A 20,898-nucleotide genomic window follows, 5' to 3' on the forward strand; every position below is an offset into this window, starting at 1 on the left:
GCTCTATTTAACATATTAAACTGAATAATTGGAACTAATAATGCCTTCCTAGTATTTATTTGATTTGGGGGATGCATTTCAACAAACATGTTTAGAAACTGAAGAGCACCAGGGAGGGACTATGAAAAAGTTGGTTTTATGAACTTCAGTAGAATAACTGCTTCATTCTAATCTGGGAAAATAATATGTTGAACTATTCCTGGTGCCTCATTCAGAAAAACTAAAACCAACTTTCTGACTACCATGCAATTTTTGTTTTCTATTTTAGGGCCAAACATTGAAAAGTCAGTAAAAGACTTGCAGCGTTGCACTGTTTCTCTAACCAGATACCGTGTGATGATCAAAGAGGAAGTGGATAATTCAGTGAAGAAGATCAAAGCTGCTTTTGCAGAATTACACAGCTGGTAGGTAAATCAGCTGCAGGGATCCATCAGCTCCACTTAGAAAAGGGACTAATTAAGCCACTGGTATTAGTGGGGAGGGGTCACTGACACCCTCTTTGTCTGCAGCATTTGGTTTCATTTAAAAAAACCCATGGTGCCATTAAGTAATGACACTCCTCACCAACCAGGAAGTAATATATGTATATATTGTATACATACATAAAGTTCTTTGAAAAAAACTCATATTTTTTTACTCCTTACTTATCCATCTTGACCTAATTCTTTTGTATCAGATTCAGTGGCAACATATATAAGCAAATGAAAGCTATTCTAAATATCCTGTCTGTGATTTTCTGAAGTCACTTCTACAGTCTTTAAATCTCTTCTTTCTATACTGCATCTTTGATCTTACCTCCTTTGGCAGACAGTCCTTTACTGTCTCTTCAGGTCCCATCATCTTTGCTTCTTATCCTACCATTGTTCTCTTAATTTTCCCTCATAGTTCCTTCTAAGTTTCCCATCCGTCATTTAACTTCCAATTTGCATCTCTAGTTCATTCTTTTTCCTCATTTTTTTAATGTCTTTAATCTATTTTTTCATTATAATTTTGATTACTGCTGATCTTTAGCATGTACACCTACACCCTTTGAAAACTTACAGCAGATAATTGCTACAGTAGCAAGTTGCATATTTGATATATTCTTGTCATAGAAAAGTATTTCCTGCTTTGAGTTTCGCTTAGCCTTGGTTAAGCATAGGTGTTATATCAAACATATGTATTAGACAGTGTTGGAATAAAAAGAAGAAATCATGTTAAAATGTGCAATACTTGGTTACAAATCAGAAGAGTGAAAAACCTTTCCCCTTTAATTCAATCACAGTATTTGTCAGTATTTTTATGAACATATCTTATAAAAGAGCAGTAGTATTGGCAGAAGTTTAACTTTGGACTTCAGTGGTGTATTCATTGTCTTCAAAGATGCATCTAAAGTAACTTTAGGGCCGTTGGGGCTCCACTTCTCTATGGGCAGAAAATCCAAGTGCTGCTGAGCTGATTTTGGGGAAGATTCTGGTTCACTGAGCCCCCAGTGTACTTTACTGTATAGCAGGGAGAGCTGTGTTTCTGTTTCTCCAGTAAATGTGAGCTGTGATCACCCATTGTACTAAACTCAGTAATGTTGTCAGGATTGTTCTGGAGCCATTACAGTGATTTTTACTTATGAACTTACATGTAGTAATAAAATTGTTGGGATAGAAAAATTGAGCGGAGTTCATCAACTCCTTCCACCTTTTTTTGGTAGTTCTCAGAGGGGACCTTTTCTCTGAGGAAACTATAGTTGGATCTTATTTGCTGAGTAGTTCACACTCATTTTTTTATTTTTGATAGCAGTGTTAAAAATATCTTACATCACATGTCTCACCTTGGCTGCTGACAGTCATAGGCAATTCAGTCTTTAAGCAATTGTCACTCTGATCACGGAACAGACGTAGAATTCTGTCATGATCTAAAGGTGCAGGAAGGTAATAAGTTCAGAAATTAAATTCTTCATTTTTCATGTATTCATATTTTAGTTTGCAAACCAGTAAAGCCTAATACAAAAGAGTTTGTAAATGCAAGTACTTAAAATTATGAAAATAGCCTGGAAAACTTTTCAATAGGCTTCATTTCATTTTGCCTTCTACCAGCTTCAATGCCTAAATTATTGAAATGGAGTCTGCTGGAATCTCTAGAATCTAACAGATCTGTGGTCTGAATATTTGTGCCTCAGCATAACATTGCAATGAGGACAGTACAATGTCAGGAGATGTTTATGGAAATCTCAGTGCTGGCTGTGTTGCTTTTGGCAGCTCATAAGTCTAACATTTAGGTTTTTCTTCAAATGAATGAAGTAGATTTTTTTTTTTGTTTAAACAGTAAACTGCCTGACTTAACACCTTCTTTGCTAAAATTAAAGAGAGTTCTGTGATATTTCTTATGATCTTGTGGCCTAAACTTTGAGGAAGATGGGCGCAGTTGTTTTAATGCCTTGTTGCCAAAAACTCCCTGACAACTGCTCTAGATTTACTGGATTAGGGTAGAAATCACCCGAACCAGTGATACATGCAGCTTCAGACCTCATACAAGGAACACACTGTATTCCTGAGCTGCAGGGTTTAGTGCGTGTTATTTACATGGGAGATTCCTTGCTCCAGAATTGAACAAAACATCCCCAGTGCTAGCAGGAGGATAAGATTTTAAGTGAACATATTCATTACTCTCCTTTGGTGTGGATTTTCACTGTGACACAGTCAACTTATCATGAAAAAAATTAAGGAATTCAGCTACACTGTTGCTCCCAGAATGCTATGGAATGGCCAAAGCAAGGGCATGATGTCAGGTCTCCATTGTGATTGTGATTCCAAAGCTTTTTCCAAGTTCCTCTCCCAGTTCCTGCAGGAGTGTGGGCTGGTTGAGATGGACAGCAGATACAGCAGCCACCAAGTGCTGTCTGTGTACAGAACTGCCAGGAATGAGCTCAGTACCGTAACCCCTTCCTGTTACACACAGCTGTCACCACCTAAGGGGTTTTAGTGAAACTAAATGAAGTCAGAAGCTTTTATCTTGCGTTGCAGCTGAATGCTGAAACACATACTAATTTGTCTCTTTTGGGTTTATTTTTTTTCCTTTGATAATAGGATATAATACCACTTTTGTGTCCTTTTTTGCTATCAAGGTCAGAATCAAAACTGCATTGCAAGACTCAGTAATATTTTTTACTTTCTGATTTTCTGTTTTAGTTTTTTTTAATCTTTCCTTATTTTACCAATCACAGAAAGAATGAAGAATGGAAAGATAGTATCATGTATCTTCCTCCTACTTCCAGACATAAATGAAACTATTATTATGGAGTTAAATGAATAGCACATGTGGCCTAAGATGTCCTGAAAGCTTCAGCAGAAATATTCACAAGAACTGCTCCTTTTAACAGCAGAAACTATTGAGTGATAGCTGCCAGTGAAAATCCATGTTTCTGGCTCAGTATTTCACAGCTTGACCTAGCCAATAGGGAAGTTACACCTGAACATGTAATATGATGCTATTTAAAAAGTCACCTATCTGGTAAAATAGTGCATACCCTCCCACAATCTGAAAAACAGTGCTAGGGAGCAGATGTGCTGTGAACCTTGTAAAAGCTTGGGGGGAAAGTGCAATGCTTACTTCAGTTTTGACTTTGTAGTAAAATGGGGCAAATAACAATCCCAGAAAGATGTTTATTTAAAAACATTGCATTGGGCTCACTTCCTCTTTCTTGAAGAGCCTCACTGAAGTTTCTGGTAACTGGAGTAATTTCTCTGTGTGCTCAGAAGAAGTGATAACAGTTTGCATTTATTGCAACAGCAAGCTGTTGTACTCTTTTCATGCCAAAAGACTCTATAGCATTTTACAAGCCATGGGCTGGACCAGGCAGGGCACTTAGCCCCACAAGAAGTCTTTTGCAGTCTCATGTGGATTGTGCTCCTGCTGTGATCCAGCACTCTGGTCACCCCTGCTGTTGCTGGGCTTTCTGTGGCATTGCATTCCCAAGGCTGTGAGAGCACTTGGCCAAGTGAGCTGAAGGGCAGTGTTCCTCAGGCTCACATGGGCCTGAAAATTGGGAGAGGAGTCTTCTTGATAGTAGTTCTTGATTCAGTATTTGTCATTGTTGCATTCAGCTTTGCTGTATGGTTTTCAGGAATACCTTGGTGTCAGTGAGAACATGAGGTGCTTCCCTTACTGCTTCGATATAAAATATATCAGAGTGTAGCCATGTCCCATGGTAGTGTAGGGCACAGAAAAGAAGGCTACCAAACAGTCCTTAAGTTGCAGGGGAAGGTTAAAAAAGCTAAATGAACTCTCCTCTTACTAGAGTGCACTTGAGACATTTGTTGCCAAGCTTAAAACCTGCATGCATTAGCTGTGTTCTCACTCCTTTTCCACCAAGAGACTGAATAACCATTTTTGGGATAAAAGGAGAGCCCCAGGAAATCTGAGTGAAATGTGTAGAGCACAAAAGGAGCCACAGTTCCCCATAACACCTCTTGCCAGAAAATAATTTTCACATATTGGGCATTCATACAGTCATATGGAAAACTAAAAGGGAACATCTGCTACTTGCCCATATGGTCTGCTGCCAGCCACAAATGGTCTATAGAAAACAGTAAGAAACAGGTTTAATTACACTGCATGTGGAACTGAACCACATAAATTCAAGCTTCTCTACTCTTTTGTACATATTGATATGTCCAGTGTTGTATAGAGAGCATGAAAATCAACACAACTGAGTTTTTGGAGTGAAGAAAAAGTAGTTGAAAGCTTTACTATAGACTAGATAAAAAAATTATTCTGACATAGTGCTGGGAAGATGGAGTTTGGCAATACTGACAGTTTAAAAATATAATAAAATAGATTCAGGGTAACAATTAGGGAGCATGTGCTGTATGTTTGGGAAAAATAAAGAAGTTTTCATATTGTTTTCTAAGTAAAGCAGAGCAGTGGTTGAATGGGGGAAGAAGTAATCTAAACAGAATTATCTCTGTTCTTACATAGTTGTGTCTGTACTGACTCAGTGTGGGGTAGTGAGCAGTGGTGCCAGTGCTCAGTTGTAGAACAGTGAGAACACAGTTGCCCCTTTCTGGGACCCCTACTTGGCAAACTGTAAAGATTATGGCTTTCTGTCACCCCTAGCCCAAAATCAGTGATGCCAGATGAGAGCTGCCTGTTTGTGCTGTGGTTGTTTGGAGATGGGCAGATGGCTGGAAAGGCCAGGAATAGTATTGCTTTACACTGAACAGAGTTCTGTGCTGTTTTTCTCTCCCTTTCCAGGCAGTTCTTCTGAGGTTTCTATCTGTCTGACAGCCAACCTTTGGTAGTCCTTATGCTTCTTAAGTCCAGTCAAATCTTGCAGTTTGTTGTGATGTTTGCCCATCAGTCGCGCGATCCAGTCCTTAACCTTGTCAGCACAGGGAAGATAAAAATAATCTCCTTGCATTCCAGTTTCCTTGGCCCCGCTGGGTTTTCAGGTACTTCCACAGAGAAGGGCTTTGACCAAGGCCCCTGGGCTCTGGCCCTGCTGCCTGGGTGGTCTGGGAGAACCTGATCCAACTGCTCTGGCCCCAGGCTGGGCACCTGCCTGGAGAGCTGCAGCACTGGGAGAGGAACTTGTGCTGGCGCTCTTCTCACGACCTCCAGCAGTCTGGGATTGCCCTTGCTGTGCATTAGTGGAGAGAACAGACAGAGTTCTTGGAACTGGGGGGAGTTATGTTTCAATGAGATACACAAGTCCCTCTTCTGACCTCTTTATCTTTTACAATTACTTTCTTCATCATGGTATTTTTTAACAAGTTTGTAAAGCCAGATTAAAGAGGTGAGATTCAAAGGTGGATTACATTGTTTCTTAGCTGTTGTCCGTATTTTTTGGTGCTGTGTGTCCCCTCTTCCCTCCCAGTCATTCATGGGTGTGTTTGTCGTCCTCAGTAAAACACAGAACACAGGTTTTGAAGCTATACTCTTGATTTTGTACATGGCATTGAGGATGAGAGGTGACTATATCCTTTCTGATCTCACAGTTGTCAGACTAATGAGAACTCTAGCTTACTAAACACAAAAAGAGAATAATTATCTTGAAAAACTTCAACTGATATTACACCAAAAAGCCAGACCTTTCTTTAAGGTGACTTTCCAATGTGCTTTTGAGAAAGTTACTTCTTTTCTGTAGCAGGAGCTCAACAACTGTCTTGTCCTTGCTGTAGTGTGTTTAGGCTAAAATATTTAACCAATAAGGTGTGCAGATACCTCAGGAATCAGATCAGAACTGAAACTCAGAAGTGGAAAGAAATACTTTACAAGTTTGTGTAAAAATGTGTGGGATGCTGACAAGCCATGGTGCAACTCATAGTCACCATTGTTAAAACTGCCAAATTGTGAGATGATGCCTTCATCTCTAAATAACTAAAATTTAGAAATGTGCTTTCAGGAAAACGTTTTCCATGTCAGTTTTTAGCTTAAACAGGTTTTTGTGATGAGGCAATGAATTTCTAATTGTTTGTAAAGAATTCTTAAAAGAAAATTGCAAATAGGCCTTTAATTACGGTGCATTTACCAGATCACACTGTGCGGGCTGGCTGCTGAAGAAAACAGTGTTAGTGAAGGTAGATAAAAAATTACACAAAATGAACGTGAATAACTAAAAGCCTTTGGGCATTTTCAGTTCTACTAGATTGTGCTCTGCAGAGGGAAGAATTTCAGTGAATTTATTTATGCTGTCTTTTGTTTATCTTCTTATTGTCAGAGTGTACTAGTGATCAGAATGAAAATTCATGTAATCTGGTTTGCTGTGTAATCATTGTGCATTTGCTGATATGGTAATCAAATAACCTTCAAGCATTGTGAACATTTAAATAATGTTGAGCTAATACTGGAAGAATATAATCTACTGAAACATTGCAAAATATGTAATGTACCAGCTTGTCCTACAGGTATTTTCTACAATATATGTATGTCTCCTATTAATATAAAGAAAACTAGAAATATCATTTCTCCATTTACAAAGTAGCATGGCTAGTCAGTAATCCTTTAACACTTATAATCACCTAGTACAGGTGATTGGGCTTTAAATTTACATTCTCATCACATCATTCTAGCTCCTTGTGCCAGAAGTTTGACAGGGACAGTTCTAGTTTTTGGACTGATGTGCAGGATCCTTTTGTGAAATACACAATTGGATTAGAGATTCTTATCAGTTGTCTTTTTACGATGCCTGTGGGTCAAGTGCCTTCATGCTAGAAGGGAAATATGTGCAAGACAAAAAGCATAATACTTAAAGCAGAGCTTATCAGGACCATCTCATGAATTTGAATGTAACCTTAGCTCAAATACAGCAGAGACAGTAACAGCACTAACATCCCTCAAACTTGCATGGGCTTGTCAGCAGTTTGTCAATCAGCACAGCTTCAAGGAGCTGCTGGGGTCTGTTCCAAAGTGTTGACAGAGCAACATCACTGGAGTATGTTGTATTTTTGTTGATGCCTAAACTGTCAGACTCTAACAGTGTCTCACTACTCCCTCATGAAAAAGGGTTCAAATTGTACCTCAGTGTTCAGCAGCTCTCCAGCTGAAGCAGTGCCCAGAGGATGCCCAGAAAAGAACAACTCTTCCCCCTTCCAGATGAAGAGCCCTGCTGCAGTTATTCAGGATGCCACAGCCTACACTGTTCCTCAGTCTCCAGAAGAACATTCTCAAAATGTTCACAAAGCTGGGTCAGGGGGCATAAAGCTTATTAAATGCCCCAAGGAGAAAATGGGCATTTTGAGGGGTTTAACAGGGTTATGAAAGGACTCATTTGAATTCTGCTTTACAGTAACTTCTATACCATGCAGCTGGGACTTACCTTTGAGAGCTGCATCAGCATGTTTGCCTCCATGGCAGCTTCGCCTTTTTATTTCCCCATGTCTTCAAGCACAATAGGTTTGTCATAATGCCTAGAAGAGGCAGAAGGAAAAAGAAGATTCTGGTCATCTGGAAACCTTATGATTCTCATCAGTAAAGCTATAAATCAGCCAGCCTGGCAATCTGAAGCAGCTTTTCTCAAGAGGCACTAATAACTTTAATCATTTTAGTGGAATTTGGAGGTATTGCAGCTGACTGAAAATATCCTTTCTTTAGCACTGTGCAAATACTGGATTTCATGCTGTAAACTAGGGGAAGATTATTTTGTTTCACTAATGTCAGAACAAATTCAGAATTTGTTCTGAGTACAAAACTGTGAAATGAGGCAGCTGTCAGCATAATTTTCCCCTATCATTGCTGTGCCAGCAGCTCATTGTAGTTTGGCACTTGCAGCTCTTTTGCCATTGTACCCTAGTGTGAATCCTGCCAGCCTCTGTAAGGCCAAGGCATGAGTTCTTTTCATTTGACCAGGAATAGGCTACTTCTGGTTTTGCCTTCAAAATCCATTCAGCAAAATGATTCCTAGAGAGCTGCTGTCTCTCCTGCTGCATCTCATATCTCTACAGCACAGGCTCTGGCTGTGTCTCATTTGCATGTCCTCTGTGTTAAGCCTCTGCTTTGCCCTGTTCCCTCAACAAAATTGTCTCATTCCTGAGCCCCACTTCAAAATTTCACCTGGATATTAAGCTCAAACAGTGCTAAATCCTGAGCTCCAAAGTGCAGGTACTGACCTGTGGTGAACAGTGATATGATCTGGTAGCTCAAGTTTGTTACCCAGGTCCTGATCCTGAAAACGTGAGGGGTAAGAAAAGGAAGAATCAGTCCTTTTAGGAGACAGGTGTGGTGAAGGGAGACAGAAAAGAAAGAGATAGTAATGTTACTCTGTTTGTTTCTATATCATGAGTCATAGAGTCAGAGAGATAAGGCTCACTTGATTCAGATCTGTCTTGAGTCTGATCAGTGAAGGGGGGAATTGAGCCCCAGTGTTTGGTCTGCTACAGCAGGGGAACCCATGGACTGATGATTAGGGCATGGATTCAGGTACAAGAAAGAAGTAGTTCTGAGTTGTATGTTTGTCACCAGAGTCTCTAATAGTATGTGGAAATATGTTCAGGTGTTGATATTGACATTCAAGGTAAGGAGAAGGCATGGCTTCAGCCATGCCTTTCAGATTTTTAATGTTCAGAGTAATCAGAAAAAATTGACAGGATTGTGAACTCTTCTGAACATCAGCTAAAGTAGTACATTCACGATTTTAAACCTGGTTCCAAACAGCTATAGAAAACCTAAGAGAAACAACATAACTGGAGAGCAAGAAATTAGCAGGATGTTTTCCCTCAGGTGTCTTTAGATCTGAAATGCATTCTGTTCCTTGCTCTGCTAGAGCTCAAATCTGATGATACCTGATTGTGCAGGAAGTTCCTGTAGCACTCAGTGTCCAGTTCTCCACAGCACACCAATGGCTGCAGACTGTGCACTGGAGTGTACCAATTTGATACAACATTTTAGTGCCACATGACACTAAGAAGCATTAAAAGAAAATGCTTTCCTGGGAGGTATTGCTGCACTGAGCTTCGAGCAGTTCTCAGTAACACTTTTGCTGTGATCAAATCACAGTCACTGTTTTAAGGCTGAGTAGGGCATTTTTCCAGAAAATGCATTAAAAATGGTAGAACTCCGAAGTTAAGGAGATGTTCAGTTTAAGTGACTGTCAGACCTTCACATGAAAACAATGGGATACTTGCAGGAATGAGAGACAACCATTGATTTTTCCACACTGCTTTTGTCCTTTCTCCTTCTATATGTTAGCATTAAGATTTCTCTCTGTATTTGTCATTTGTCTTTTTTTTTTTCCCCCAGGCCAGGGTTTTTTTCCAGTTTTCTGTCTGTTGTTTTCATTTGTTTATAACTTTGATAAATTCTTCTTGGAGGCAGTATTGCTCTGTTTTGCATTTTCTGTTGCTGGTTGGCCTAGGACATTTCTAAAGAAACATTAACTTTCCCCATATATGACACATGGCAGTTTATGGTTTCCAAGCTGAGAAATGTGGCTGTACATTTCCAGATGAAAATTAATGTTCCTTTTCTTTAGCCAAGAGAGAGAGGGCATGTCCTCTGCTGGTACAAATTAGTACAGCTGCATAGTCTTCAGGGAAGAAAAACATTTTCAAGATCTGTCTGTTAAAGAAACGTAGTTTCTGACGTGGACAAAGGCACCAAACAGTTTCTTTGTTGTATTATTCTTTATTTTTTTTTCCAATGTTAGTTTATAGCTGGAAAGGAAGTACTCAGATGGTTGTTCTTTAAATTCATCAGTCCTGTTCTCTACTGCTACAACATACAAACACTTTCCTAAAATGTTCGTCAGAGACCAAAATGAAACATTAGGAGTGGAAGACTGTCTAGTAACAGATAAGACATGACTATAAGATGAATACAGGACTGCTATGGCCTTGTTTTCATTCTAGTATTAAAAGTGGTTTTATTTGGCATCAAAATAAAATGTATGGGGCCACTGGTTTACTAAGGATCTGTTGTTGGAGTGCAGAGAGGACAATCCTGGAAAGAGCTGCACTAAAACACTCTTCTGATGAGTTCTGCTGTTGTGACCTTGTTGCTTGAATGTTTTCCAGACAAAAGTTTGTTTATATAACCTGTGTAGTGCACTAGGGAGACACTTTGATAACAGAGACAGAAAAAGCAGGGTTTTTTTTTTAATTTAAGAGAAAGTAATAAAGATAACTAGATTCTCTTTGTGGAGGACAGAAATAGGTAAGAACTTAAAAGACTTGTTTCAGCCACCTGTTGTGAAAGTCAAGGAAGTTTATTAAACCGTGTAGTTACAAAAGCTAATTGAAAATAGATTAATTCTGAGAAGCTATGACTGTTTAGATTAGCAAGCTGGAGTCATCACCTGCTTATTTGGCATTCAAGCTTAATGCTTAATGCCTGGAGAGTGTTGAGTGCCAACTGGAACAATTGTGTCCTTCCATTGTCACTACCTCTTAACTGATTTGCTCTACCGTAAAAAAGCCCTGCTGTTTTATTTCCTCTGGTGGGTAGGTCACACTAAATTGATCTGGCAGGCTAAAACAATAATTTTAGTCTTGTTTCTGTGTATGAAACAAAAAAAAAATATTGTGAGGTCGGTTGGAGGATTTCAAGGAAGGATGAGTGGCACTTGAACATGTTGTAGCTGGTGAATGTTTGGTTGTCAGCTGTGTGTTTGCCATGTGTTCCCCACGCTGCCTGCTCACCAATCATTCCCTGTTTTTAGTTAAGGACCTGTCAATATTTCTCTAAGTTTCTGTCTCTCTTTACTGCCTGCTGAACTGTGCAGGGTCTTCTCTTTCTTGCTAAGGATGATCTAGACAAATGTTTTGGTTTTAAGTTTTCTATAACATCTTCCTTCACTAGAAGCCTGTTCATATGTAGAAGCCTGTTCAGTGTCTTCACTGGGTCCAAAAGCCAATGTTTAAGGTTGATTTTACTAACAGGGTTGAGAGCTCCACTCTTCCCTTGAGTGCGTGCCTAGATGTACTTCTGGTGTTTGACCTACTTTTTGAAAGTTCTCCTTCAGCTGCTTGAATTTACTCACTTATGCAAACACAAACACTAATGTTGGTGGTGTTTATTACATGTGAACTTAAATTTAAGAATAATTTAGTGAGGGGAAAACAGAACTGCATGCCAGAGCACTGTTCCCTGGAGAGCATTCTGCAGAGATGTTACTCCCCTGGACAATGTCACTGCATTCATAGTGGGACCAACTTAGCACATGTCCTGTCTGCTCTCAGCAGACCCACCTGATCAGTTGCACTCTGACAGCTTATAAGCACTGTCAGGGACTGCACACCAGGCATTTATAAATGGAGAGGCACACAATTCCTTTAGGAAGGCCAGGTAAAAGTGGAAAAGCTCCTTCCAGTCCTGGAGGGAATAGGGGGCTAGGAAGCTGACTTCTGTTATGGAGATACTTTAATGCTTATTTACATCACAAACCATTTTCTTGTTTACCTTGACATATTTTGCAAAAATTTCTCTAAGGAAGAAAAGGAACTCATTCCGACCATCTTTAATTTTGTTTCATTCTTAGTTTTGTGCCGAAACCTAAGCTGTATTAATCTGGCTAGCAGCAGTGGTCTATCTGGCTTTATTAGCAAACAGACTCTTTACTCATTTGAGGATTGCTGTGCTGAATGAGACTGATTTCCATATCTGTGCAGATACGGGGGAAGGCCAGTGAGATGTTTGTGGAAAGCAACACACACTCATTATCACTGATTTTTTATAGCTGGCTTGCCTAGGTATTTCTTCAGCTTCAATTTTTTAAGTCTTATTCATTTCAAAACTGCCCATTGTTAATGTCTGAAGTCTCTGTAGTTACAGCTTTTGATGAAGTTTTAGCATGAATTAAATTATTTTTTCTTTTTTTTTCTTTTTTAGCATCGTAGACAAAGAAGTGTCATTAATGGCAGAAATTGATAAAGTTAAAGAAGAAGCCAGTAAGTAAAAAAAAATATACAGGGAAATTTTGGAATACTGTTGAAACAGTTATTTTGTTTGATAGAAAATAACACAATCCATAAATCTGGTTAGCAGCATTCCATCATCTTTCACTCTGTATGTGTAGTCAGATAAGGCTTTGATGTGCCAGGGTAGTTTCTATGAGGATTGTGCATCAAAATTTCAGTATTACGAAATTAAGGTAAATCAGAAGGTGAAATGAAGTTAGATATAAGTTACTTACTCCTTCAGCTTGCCTATCAGAGCTTTTTGACCACTTTTTTGTTTCCCTAATTCCTATGGTTTTTCAATTACTTTGTTTCCATTTTTCAATCACTTTTTGCTGGCTTGTATTACATCAGTTAGAATACTGGAATTAGGGAGTAGGTTATTGTGCTGCCTTGCATAGCTTTAAGGGACAGTGATCAAGCTTATGAATTAGAAATTTTTTTTAAAACCAAAAAACCAGATCTTTACTTCAGTCTGTTTTCTTAATAATCTGTGGGAGTCAATCTGATTCCAGGCTTTCATGTTGTCTTTGGTTTTTGCATTTTCATGTATATATATTCTGGTGGGGGCGGGGGGAAGCCAGATGAGCCTTGTATTAGGACAGCACAATATCTGTCTAACACTCCATCCAAGATACAATGTTTGTATATACCTCCAGGAAGTACAGAGAGACATGTTTCAGTAGAGAATGCTAAGCAAGAAATTGAAGAGTAACCAAAGCATTATTAGAATGATACTTTTCCTGGCAGATGAAAATGTCCTTGATATGATTGCATACAATCCTTTTATTGATTTCGTGAATTTAAGGTCCTTCCAAGCAGTGTCACAAATACATTTAACATTTTTGAATGCTTCATCTGCTTTTAGAACTCACTTAGTTCACAAAAGTATAACAATTGAATTTTTGTTGAAAAAAAAATGCTCTAAATTCTCTGTTGCTGTCCAAGTGCAGTTATATGTGTGTAGAAACTAGAAGGTACCGAGTTACGACAGCAAAGATTTGCAAAGTTTGTGGTTTGAATTTTATTTGCTAATTTTCTAGGAATACATGAAAGAGATGTGAATTTGAAGCTTTGGGTTATTCTGGGAAGCACTTGTGGAGGGATATAGATCAGCAGTTTTTGGTTACCAGATACCAGGTAGCCATTATCAGCTACAGAACATGTACTCATTCCTGGGAAAACCAATAGTAGCATTCCCACTGATCAGCAGATGCAGTTTTAAGCCCTAAATGCAGAAACAAATCCACATTTTGGAAATCCACTGTCCAGGGTTGATGGGTATTATAGGACCCCTTCATTAATCTTGGCCAGTTATAGGAATTGTTGTGGAAAGTAAACCTAATTCCTACCTACCAGCACGCAGTGCTGCATTTGCACATGGTGTGTTCTGTTTCTATTTCCCTGCCAGCTCCACCCACGGCAGTGGATGGCCCAGTGCCTGTCTCCAGCAGTGTGAGATCTGCTGTCTCTCAAGGCTGCTGTAGGCTGTAAAATGCATTCAGAAACTTAGGCAGAAAGTTGTTTCAGGACTGTAACATGCTAAGCAGGATTTAGAATGTTATTTATTTTCATATCTCTTTGCTGCACTCAAGGACTGTTTTACAGTGGGTGATCTTATTCTTACTGTCAACACTAGGAAAAATTCCAAATATGATAATTTCAGGTTTTTTTAAAAACATGGGTATTTGGCTGGCATCTCATGGAAATAAATGCCAGTATGAGATAAGATCATATGGTCTGGGTAGTCACTTTAGCAAAGAGGATATTGATCTTGGGGAGGAACAATATTAGTATTACCTAGAATAAGCAGTAAAGCAGAACTATTGGACAAGGTAAGCACCTGGTAAACTGTTCATTTAATGTGATAAAATTTTCTCACTCTCGTAGACCATATTCTAAAAAAACAGAATAGAAAAGATCAGCTGGAAAGATGGCAGCTTCTTAGCATAGCTAATAATGTAGGCACAGATTTACCAGCAGGGTTCAAGGAACTGTAGCCACCCTCTGCCTTCCCTGCCATGTGTGACACACACTCCTCTACAGTTGCACAGTTTGTTTGCTCCCACACAGCTGTACAGGTGCAGCTGGGTCTCCCTGTGCCTGCTGGGCCATGTTGTACTCAGTGAAACATTGGAACAGGTTTCCCAGAGGAGAGGAGATCCTCATCCCTGAAAGCATTCAAGGTCAGGCTCTGAGCAACCCCATCTCTTGAAGATGATTGCAGGGGGTTGGACTAGAGACCTTTAAAGGTCACTTCTGGCCCAAACTACTTGTTGACTGTACAATGCTTTCAAAAGAAGGTGTTATCTGATTAAATAAATTATAAGGGGTTGAGAAGCAAACTGTCCGTGAAATATAATTAATTCTCACCTTTAAAAATAGCATTAAAAAGTATAGGCTGGTTACATGACTTGTCAAGTGTGCTGTGGAAATTTATGGCAAAAAGAAGGCAAAGAAGCCAAAATCTGTACTGCTGTAATGGAGTCTGTGTCCTTCGGATAATTTACATCAAATACCACTCCCCCTGACTGTATGTGTAAGCTCAAGACAAAAGACTATGATTGTTACTATTTTACATTTAGATGTTGTTCCCTCTCTGCCATATGTACTGATCCCATCATCCAATTAATCAGTTGTTGCTTTTTCTCTGAGTCACCATTTTGGTAATATTTTGCATATATTTCCACCAAAATTATATCATATTATCTTGTGTACAAGTAGACCATTGCTTCGTGGTTTGTAATTAATCTTTCCCTTTAAGAATACAACTACTCACCCCTTCCTTACATAGAATATACAAGACAGGCAGTAATGAATATTTAGTATTTTTTTCATAAAGACTGTTTGCCTTCAATGCTGCTTTACTGTTGAAATGGCAAATAGATATATTCCATACGTAAAAGCAAAATTGCGATGCCACTGACTTTAACATAAACTGTATATGAACAGGTTTTATTCAGAGGAAGTGAAATTCCCATCAAATACAGCATGTCTTCAGAAACAGGCTGGTGACTCAGTGTAATGCTTCTTTCCATGTCTCTGGAAGGCTCTCTGTTTTTATGCTTCAAAATAAAGCACTAGAAAACTCAAAACAACATGTATTTGCCCCTCTTCATCTGAATGTTGGAGGATTGGTTTAACTTAGATTTTCTGACAGCTGTCCCACTTTCAGATCTTTTTCAAAATCAGGCAGTTCAGTGAAATATACCGATCAATTTAATGTGTGCAAGTATCATATTGGAAGTCCAGTTGAAGTCAGTGTTTGTCTCACATGGGATGTACCGTGTTAATGCCCAAAGACTAATAAATTACAGAGCAATTTACCTTCTTAGCATTAATGACTGACTGTTGGTATTTGGCAGTGGAAATCCTGACTGCTCGGCAGAAGAAAGCAGAGGAGCTGAAGAGACTGGCAGACCTAGCCAGTCAGATGGCTGAAGCACAACTCTCTGAACTCAGGGCTGAAATTAAGGTCAGGCATTCTCTTCTGCTTGGGTATTTTAGCCATTTGCAGAAATGCCAAGGAAGAGTTGTCACACTAACATGCCCAGGCTGTTTATTCCTGTTATAGGCCAAGGGGTAAATAGCTTTCCATAGGGAGAATATAGCATTTGTAGCACCTCTGAGCAGTGTACAGATGCTGTCAGAGAAGTGTAAGCTATCCCCTCCTAAGTGTAGCAGAGGGGAGTTTTGTTGTTGTTGTATCATTTAGACTCAGCAAGTAAACCTGATAGCTTCAGGTTCAGTGAGCAAATATACATTCTGTGCTGAAATGACCCACTTCCCAAGTGTGGGAGTGATACACCCATCACTGGGCTCTGAGATGTAATTTGGTGAGGATGGGAAAATACTTGGTTCTGCACAGAGATCTTGTGAACAGGGCAGGGTCAAGAATTTATTGAGCCTTTAAGTGAACTTAAGTATTGATTGGTTCTTTTACCATCCATAGAGCCTTTTGCTCAGAATATGAATCACTTTTAACATGTCTGTTTTTGCAGCACTTTGTGAGTGAGCGGAAATACGATGAAGAGCTGGGCAGGTCTGCCCGATTTTCCTGTGATACAGAGCAGCTGAAGACCCAGATTCAGCTCTGTGGAGAAAGTAAGTGCTGATGATCCCTCTCACTGAGTTTCTCAGAACATAGCTGTTCAGCAGAGCTGACAGCACGTGTGCTGCCAGTGTGGGAGTGTGAAGCCAGGCCAATATGAGTGGTGTCTGTATGCAGCAGGACTGCTGAACACACACAAGTCAACTTAACAGTTTGCAACATGCTAGACTCACTGTGCCTGGGCTGCACACTCCATATGCAGGTGCACAGTACCATCTTTGTCAAAGATTTCCAGGTATTACTCAGATCAGTTGGAGTTTTCAATCTAAACAGGATCCCAACTCCAGGGAATACACAAATTCAGTAATTTATAAATAAATAGTAAATTGAAAGCTTCTCTGTGTGTGTATAATGTAATGGAACCAATTCAGATCTCTCCTGCCAAGAAGTATCTCCCCAGCTTTTTAACAGTGTTCACTGGGTTTTTCAGAAGCTGTCTGGAGTCCCAAATCATAGAATCACTAAGGTTGGACTGATCCCACCTTGCTAGAACCTCCTTTTAGGTATACTTGTAGAGAGCAGTAAGGTCTCTCCTCAGGCTTTTTCTCCAAGCTTCTGTTTCTAAATCATCTGCCCTTCTGCTTGGAAATTCAGGTTCAGGAAATTTTTTGCTTCAAGTATCATGTCCCTGTTGCAAAATAGGAGCCTATTTCTTGTCTCTGTCATGATTTTTTTTCCCCTAAAACAAAGTAAATGATATAAGGCTTTGCCCAGTACATTACCATGTCCTATGGTATTCCATTCAGGAGAAAACTGATAAAACAATTCTGAGCAAGCGCATCTTGGTAGAAGGAAAATAATAAATGTTTTCAAGTAGTTCCTAAAAGTAGAAAACCGAGAAAGTACTACACAGTCTGCCAATACAAGCTTCTGACTGCACAGCTAAAGAACTGACTGCTTGGAGGCATAATCAGTTTAACTCATTAGACCATAAGAATTGCTTTTGCAGAACACTTTGAAGTTCCATCTAACCCCACATCCTGTCTCTCAGTGAAACCAACCCAGGATGTTTCAGAGGAAGACATAAACTTCCCAGTAATGCATCTAATTGTTTACAGTCACCTCATAGACCCTAATACCCTGAAGCATAAGAGATCGAAAATTCCATAAAGATTACCTTGACTAATAATACCACAGCTGCTATTGATACAACCATAGACTATTTTTTAAAACTCACTGAACTACTTTCCTAAATAACTTCCAGCTGCAGTTAATTCTGCAAGTTAATTATTTATACCTCGTTTCAGTAAGGCATTACATAAGCATAGTTTGATGCAGGCCTGTTTAAATCAGGTCAGTGAAGTCAGAAGAGCAGCTATTATCAGGGGAGCACTGTCATCCTAGGGATGACTGATAGAGCACTGAGTGTCTGAAGAACTTTGCTCATACCTGCCCTCAGTGACCTTAGATGAGCGACCTGTGATGATTGGTGTCTTTGACAAGAGCTTTTCAGTGCAAAAGATGTTTCTCTTAGCATCTTCTCTCAATGAGACCCATACCCTGCTCGGAGCTGCAAATACCCCTCAAACAAGAGATTATACAAGGCCTATAGCTGAGAACAGCCACTCTTAAGGGCTTTAACAAAAGCAATAACCAAACCCACAGAACTTGTGCAAAGGAAGGAATGTTCTTGCATGAGGAGATCATAGACAGCCTATACTCAAAATGAAGGACAGGAAGAAACAAAAATAATTGGACGACATATATCAGAACACACGGTATCCTTTCCTTGTACATCTTTTTTGTTAAAAATAGATTTTTATGATGAGCATCTGGGTTTTTATATGGGCTTCCATGTGCAGCAGTCTGTTTTAGATGAGAGAGAATTAATAGAATTCAGGGATGGTTGGCCTCACTGAACTCAGGAGAGAAAATTCAGTTCAATGTGCAGATCATTGCATTGTTTTTCTGAAGAGGACACCTAGTGGGAGAAGTAGCTGTTGGTGTAAGTGAGTAAGATCCTCAGAAAAACTAACAGATGATTGCTTAGTTACTAAAATGATTCCTCATCTTATTTCTCTTTACTAGAAGTGAAAAAATAGAAGTATCTCTTAGAAAAAAACAAGAGGTGTCTCTCTGGAGTGAGCCTCAAATTTGTCATCTGTACCAGAAGGAAACAGAAAAATTCCGTAATCAGAAAAATTAGGACAGCAATTTAAGATCAAGAACTTCATTAGCCTCAGAGTCCTCTTCAAGACTGCTTGGGGGCCATTTCGCAAAGGCAGCTTGAAGAAATGCAGAAAGCAATCAAGGATATTTTGGGTGCATTTCATATCCAAACATGACAGTGCTTAGTAAATTAGGTGATCTCAAAATACTGAGATGAGTAGGAATACTGAGAGAGTAGGAATATACTGAGATGGGCAGTAGTGGTTCTTGATGCTGTGGTCTGCATAAAGTGGATTAGTGCATTGCATTCAGTTCCAGTTTTTTAGAGATATCCATGATACAGAAGAACCTTTTTTACCCATTTCCTTTGGAGAGGAATAAGTAAAGTTATCTTGGGTGCCAAAAGCCTGGCCTTCTGCCAAGTTTCTTCCAGTTTTAGTGCAGTGCCTCCACATTGGCTCTTTTATCTCCAGAAGTGCTTTGCAGTGAGGCAGACTTGGAGTTGTAGAACTCTGTAGCCTGACTCCAACCAAGGTACTTCAATAGTTAGCCTTAACTTAGCTTACTTCATTATTCAAAGTGAGATTGAAACAATGCTTCCAAAATTAACTGTAAGCAGCGTAAGAATACAGCCTTCTGTTTAGATGTTGATCATTTAACTGATAACACATAAACCCTTTTTTTACAGTTTCTCACCCAAAGAACAACTATTCCTCAAGAACACCATGTAGTTTACTGCTGTCTTCAATGACCTCACATGCAACAACTAGCAAGCAAAATTCACACAACCGAAAGTCCTCTAGTAATGCCAAGAACTCTGATAATAAAACAGCCAGCAGTAAAGTACAAAGTTATCCTTCTTCCAATCCTACAGAATCTTCTTCTCAAGGAGTCCCAACAAATAAGCAGGTAAGATGTCAAATCAGCCATGAACTGAACTAAATTACTTCAAAACTTTCAGAAAAATACAGCATTGAAAGTTGTTAATACAAAATCAAATACTGGTTTGTGGTCTATATTTAATTAATAATTTTTGAAGATAGTAAGCATATATTTTCCAGCTTCATTTTCAAGTCAGTGTGAACATACAAAGAAGAAATAGCATATGAGTAAAGTAAGGATAGCTGTCTGTTTAGAAGTGTCTAGTGGCAGCAATGGAGTGAAAGAGAAAACCCCTCCATTATAGCTAACTGCTCTGGAGGAGAAACATTTTGTCCTTGACAAATGGTCAGCTGATGTGCTGTTGAAGCACAATTATTAGATACACTTTGAAAGCAGAATCCTGCCAGGTTTAAAAGCATATTATTTCAGAAGCTCTAGAATACAGGTTATCGTATTGTGCTATATTAGTAGCATTATTTTATATATATGATACATATATGAATTAGATTTTGTTGTAATAGCACCTTAGAATGTCCCTGTACTATTGTTCTTAGGTAAAGCTGCCACTAAAGTTGGTCAGAACTTTGTCCCAGTAGGGATTTTAGGCTCAAGTAGTTGCCTAGAGGGAAATGTAAGATGGTGCATAATGTCAGTGCATGTATGGAATCACCTGTCCTGTCAGGCATGCAAATAAAAGTAATTCAGCCACTTCCCACTAGGAATCAAAGCATCCTCTGAGCAAAATATCACAATGAACATGTCTTCTACAGTGAGGATTCTTCACTTGACTTCAATGTACATGTGACTGTCTGTTTCTCCTGCAGTCACACTGTAGTACTTGTACAATGCTTTACTAGGAAAGCAATAGTCATGATTTTAGGAAAGGTCATTATTAAGTTCTTCAGTACTTCTTAACTGCTCAGAGGATCACAGAGTATCCTGAGTCCTACTCCTCTCCCTGCACAAGACACCTCAAGAATCCCACCATGTGCCTCAGAGCATTGTCCAACCACTTCTTGAGCTCTGTCAGTGTTGATGCTGTGACCCCCTTCCCTGGAGAGCCTGTTCCAGTGCACAGCCACCCTCTGAATAAAAAACTTCTCCCTGATACACCACCTAAACCTCCCCTGACCCAACTTCAGGCCATTCCCTCTGCTTCTGTCACTGGTCACCAGCAAGAAGAGCTCAGTGCCTGCCCTTCCTCTTCCCCTCACAAGGAAGTTGTGACTGCAGTGAGGTCTCCTCCAGGCTGAACAGACCAAGTGACCTCAGCCACTCCTCACACGGCTTCTCCTCAAGGCCCTTCACTATCTTCCTGGCCCTCCTTTGGACACTCTCTAATAGTTCCATGTCTTTCCTGTATCATGGCACCCAAAACTGCCCCCAGCACTCGAGGTGAGGCTGCTCCAGTGCAGAGCAGAGCAGGACAATCCC

The 20,898-nt window shown here is 39.5% G+C and overlaps 1 protein-coding gene across 6 annotated transcripts in view; it reads left to right on the forward strand.

Moving 5' to 3' along the window:
• The window catches only part of SPATS2L (spermatogenesis associated serine rich 2 like), a 78,496-nt gene that overhangs the window by 55,820 nt on the left and 1,778 nt on the right, over positions 1-20,898 (forward strand). For all 6 annotated transcript variants that reach the window (XM_064434002.1, XM_064434006.1, XM_064434001.1 and 3 more), the window contains 5 exons: positions 269-404; positions 12,295-12,353; positions 15,728-15,837; positions 16,364-16,466; positions 19,271-19,491. In XM_064434002.1, coding sequence (XP_064290072.1) covers positions 269-404; positions 12,295-12,353; positions 15,728-15,837; positions 16,364-16,466; positions 19,271-19,491 — 629 coding nt within the window. The remainder of the gene's footprint in view (positions 1-268; positions 405-12,294; positions 12,354-15,727; positions 15,838-16,363; positions 16,467-19,270; positions 19,492-20,898) is intronic.

Source organism: Passer domesticus, chromosome 10 (assembly GCF_036417665.1).
Source record: "Passer domesticus isolate bPasDom1 chromosome 10, bPasDom1.hap1, whole genome shotgun sequence".
Lineage (NCBI taxonomy): Eukaryota > Metazoa > Chordata > Aves > Passeriformes > Passeridae > Passer > Passer domesticus.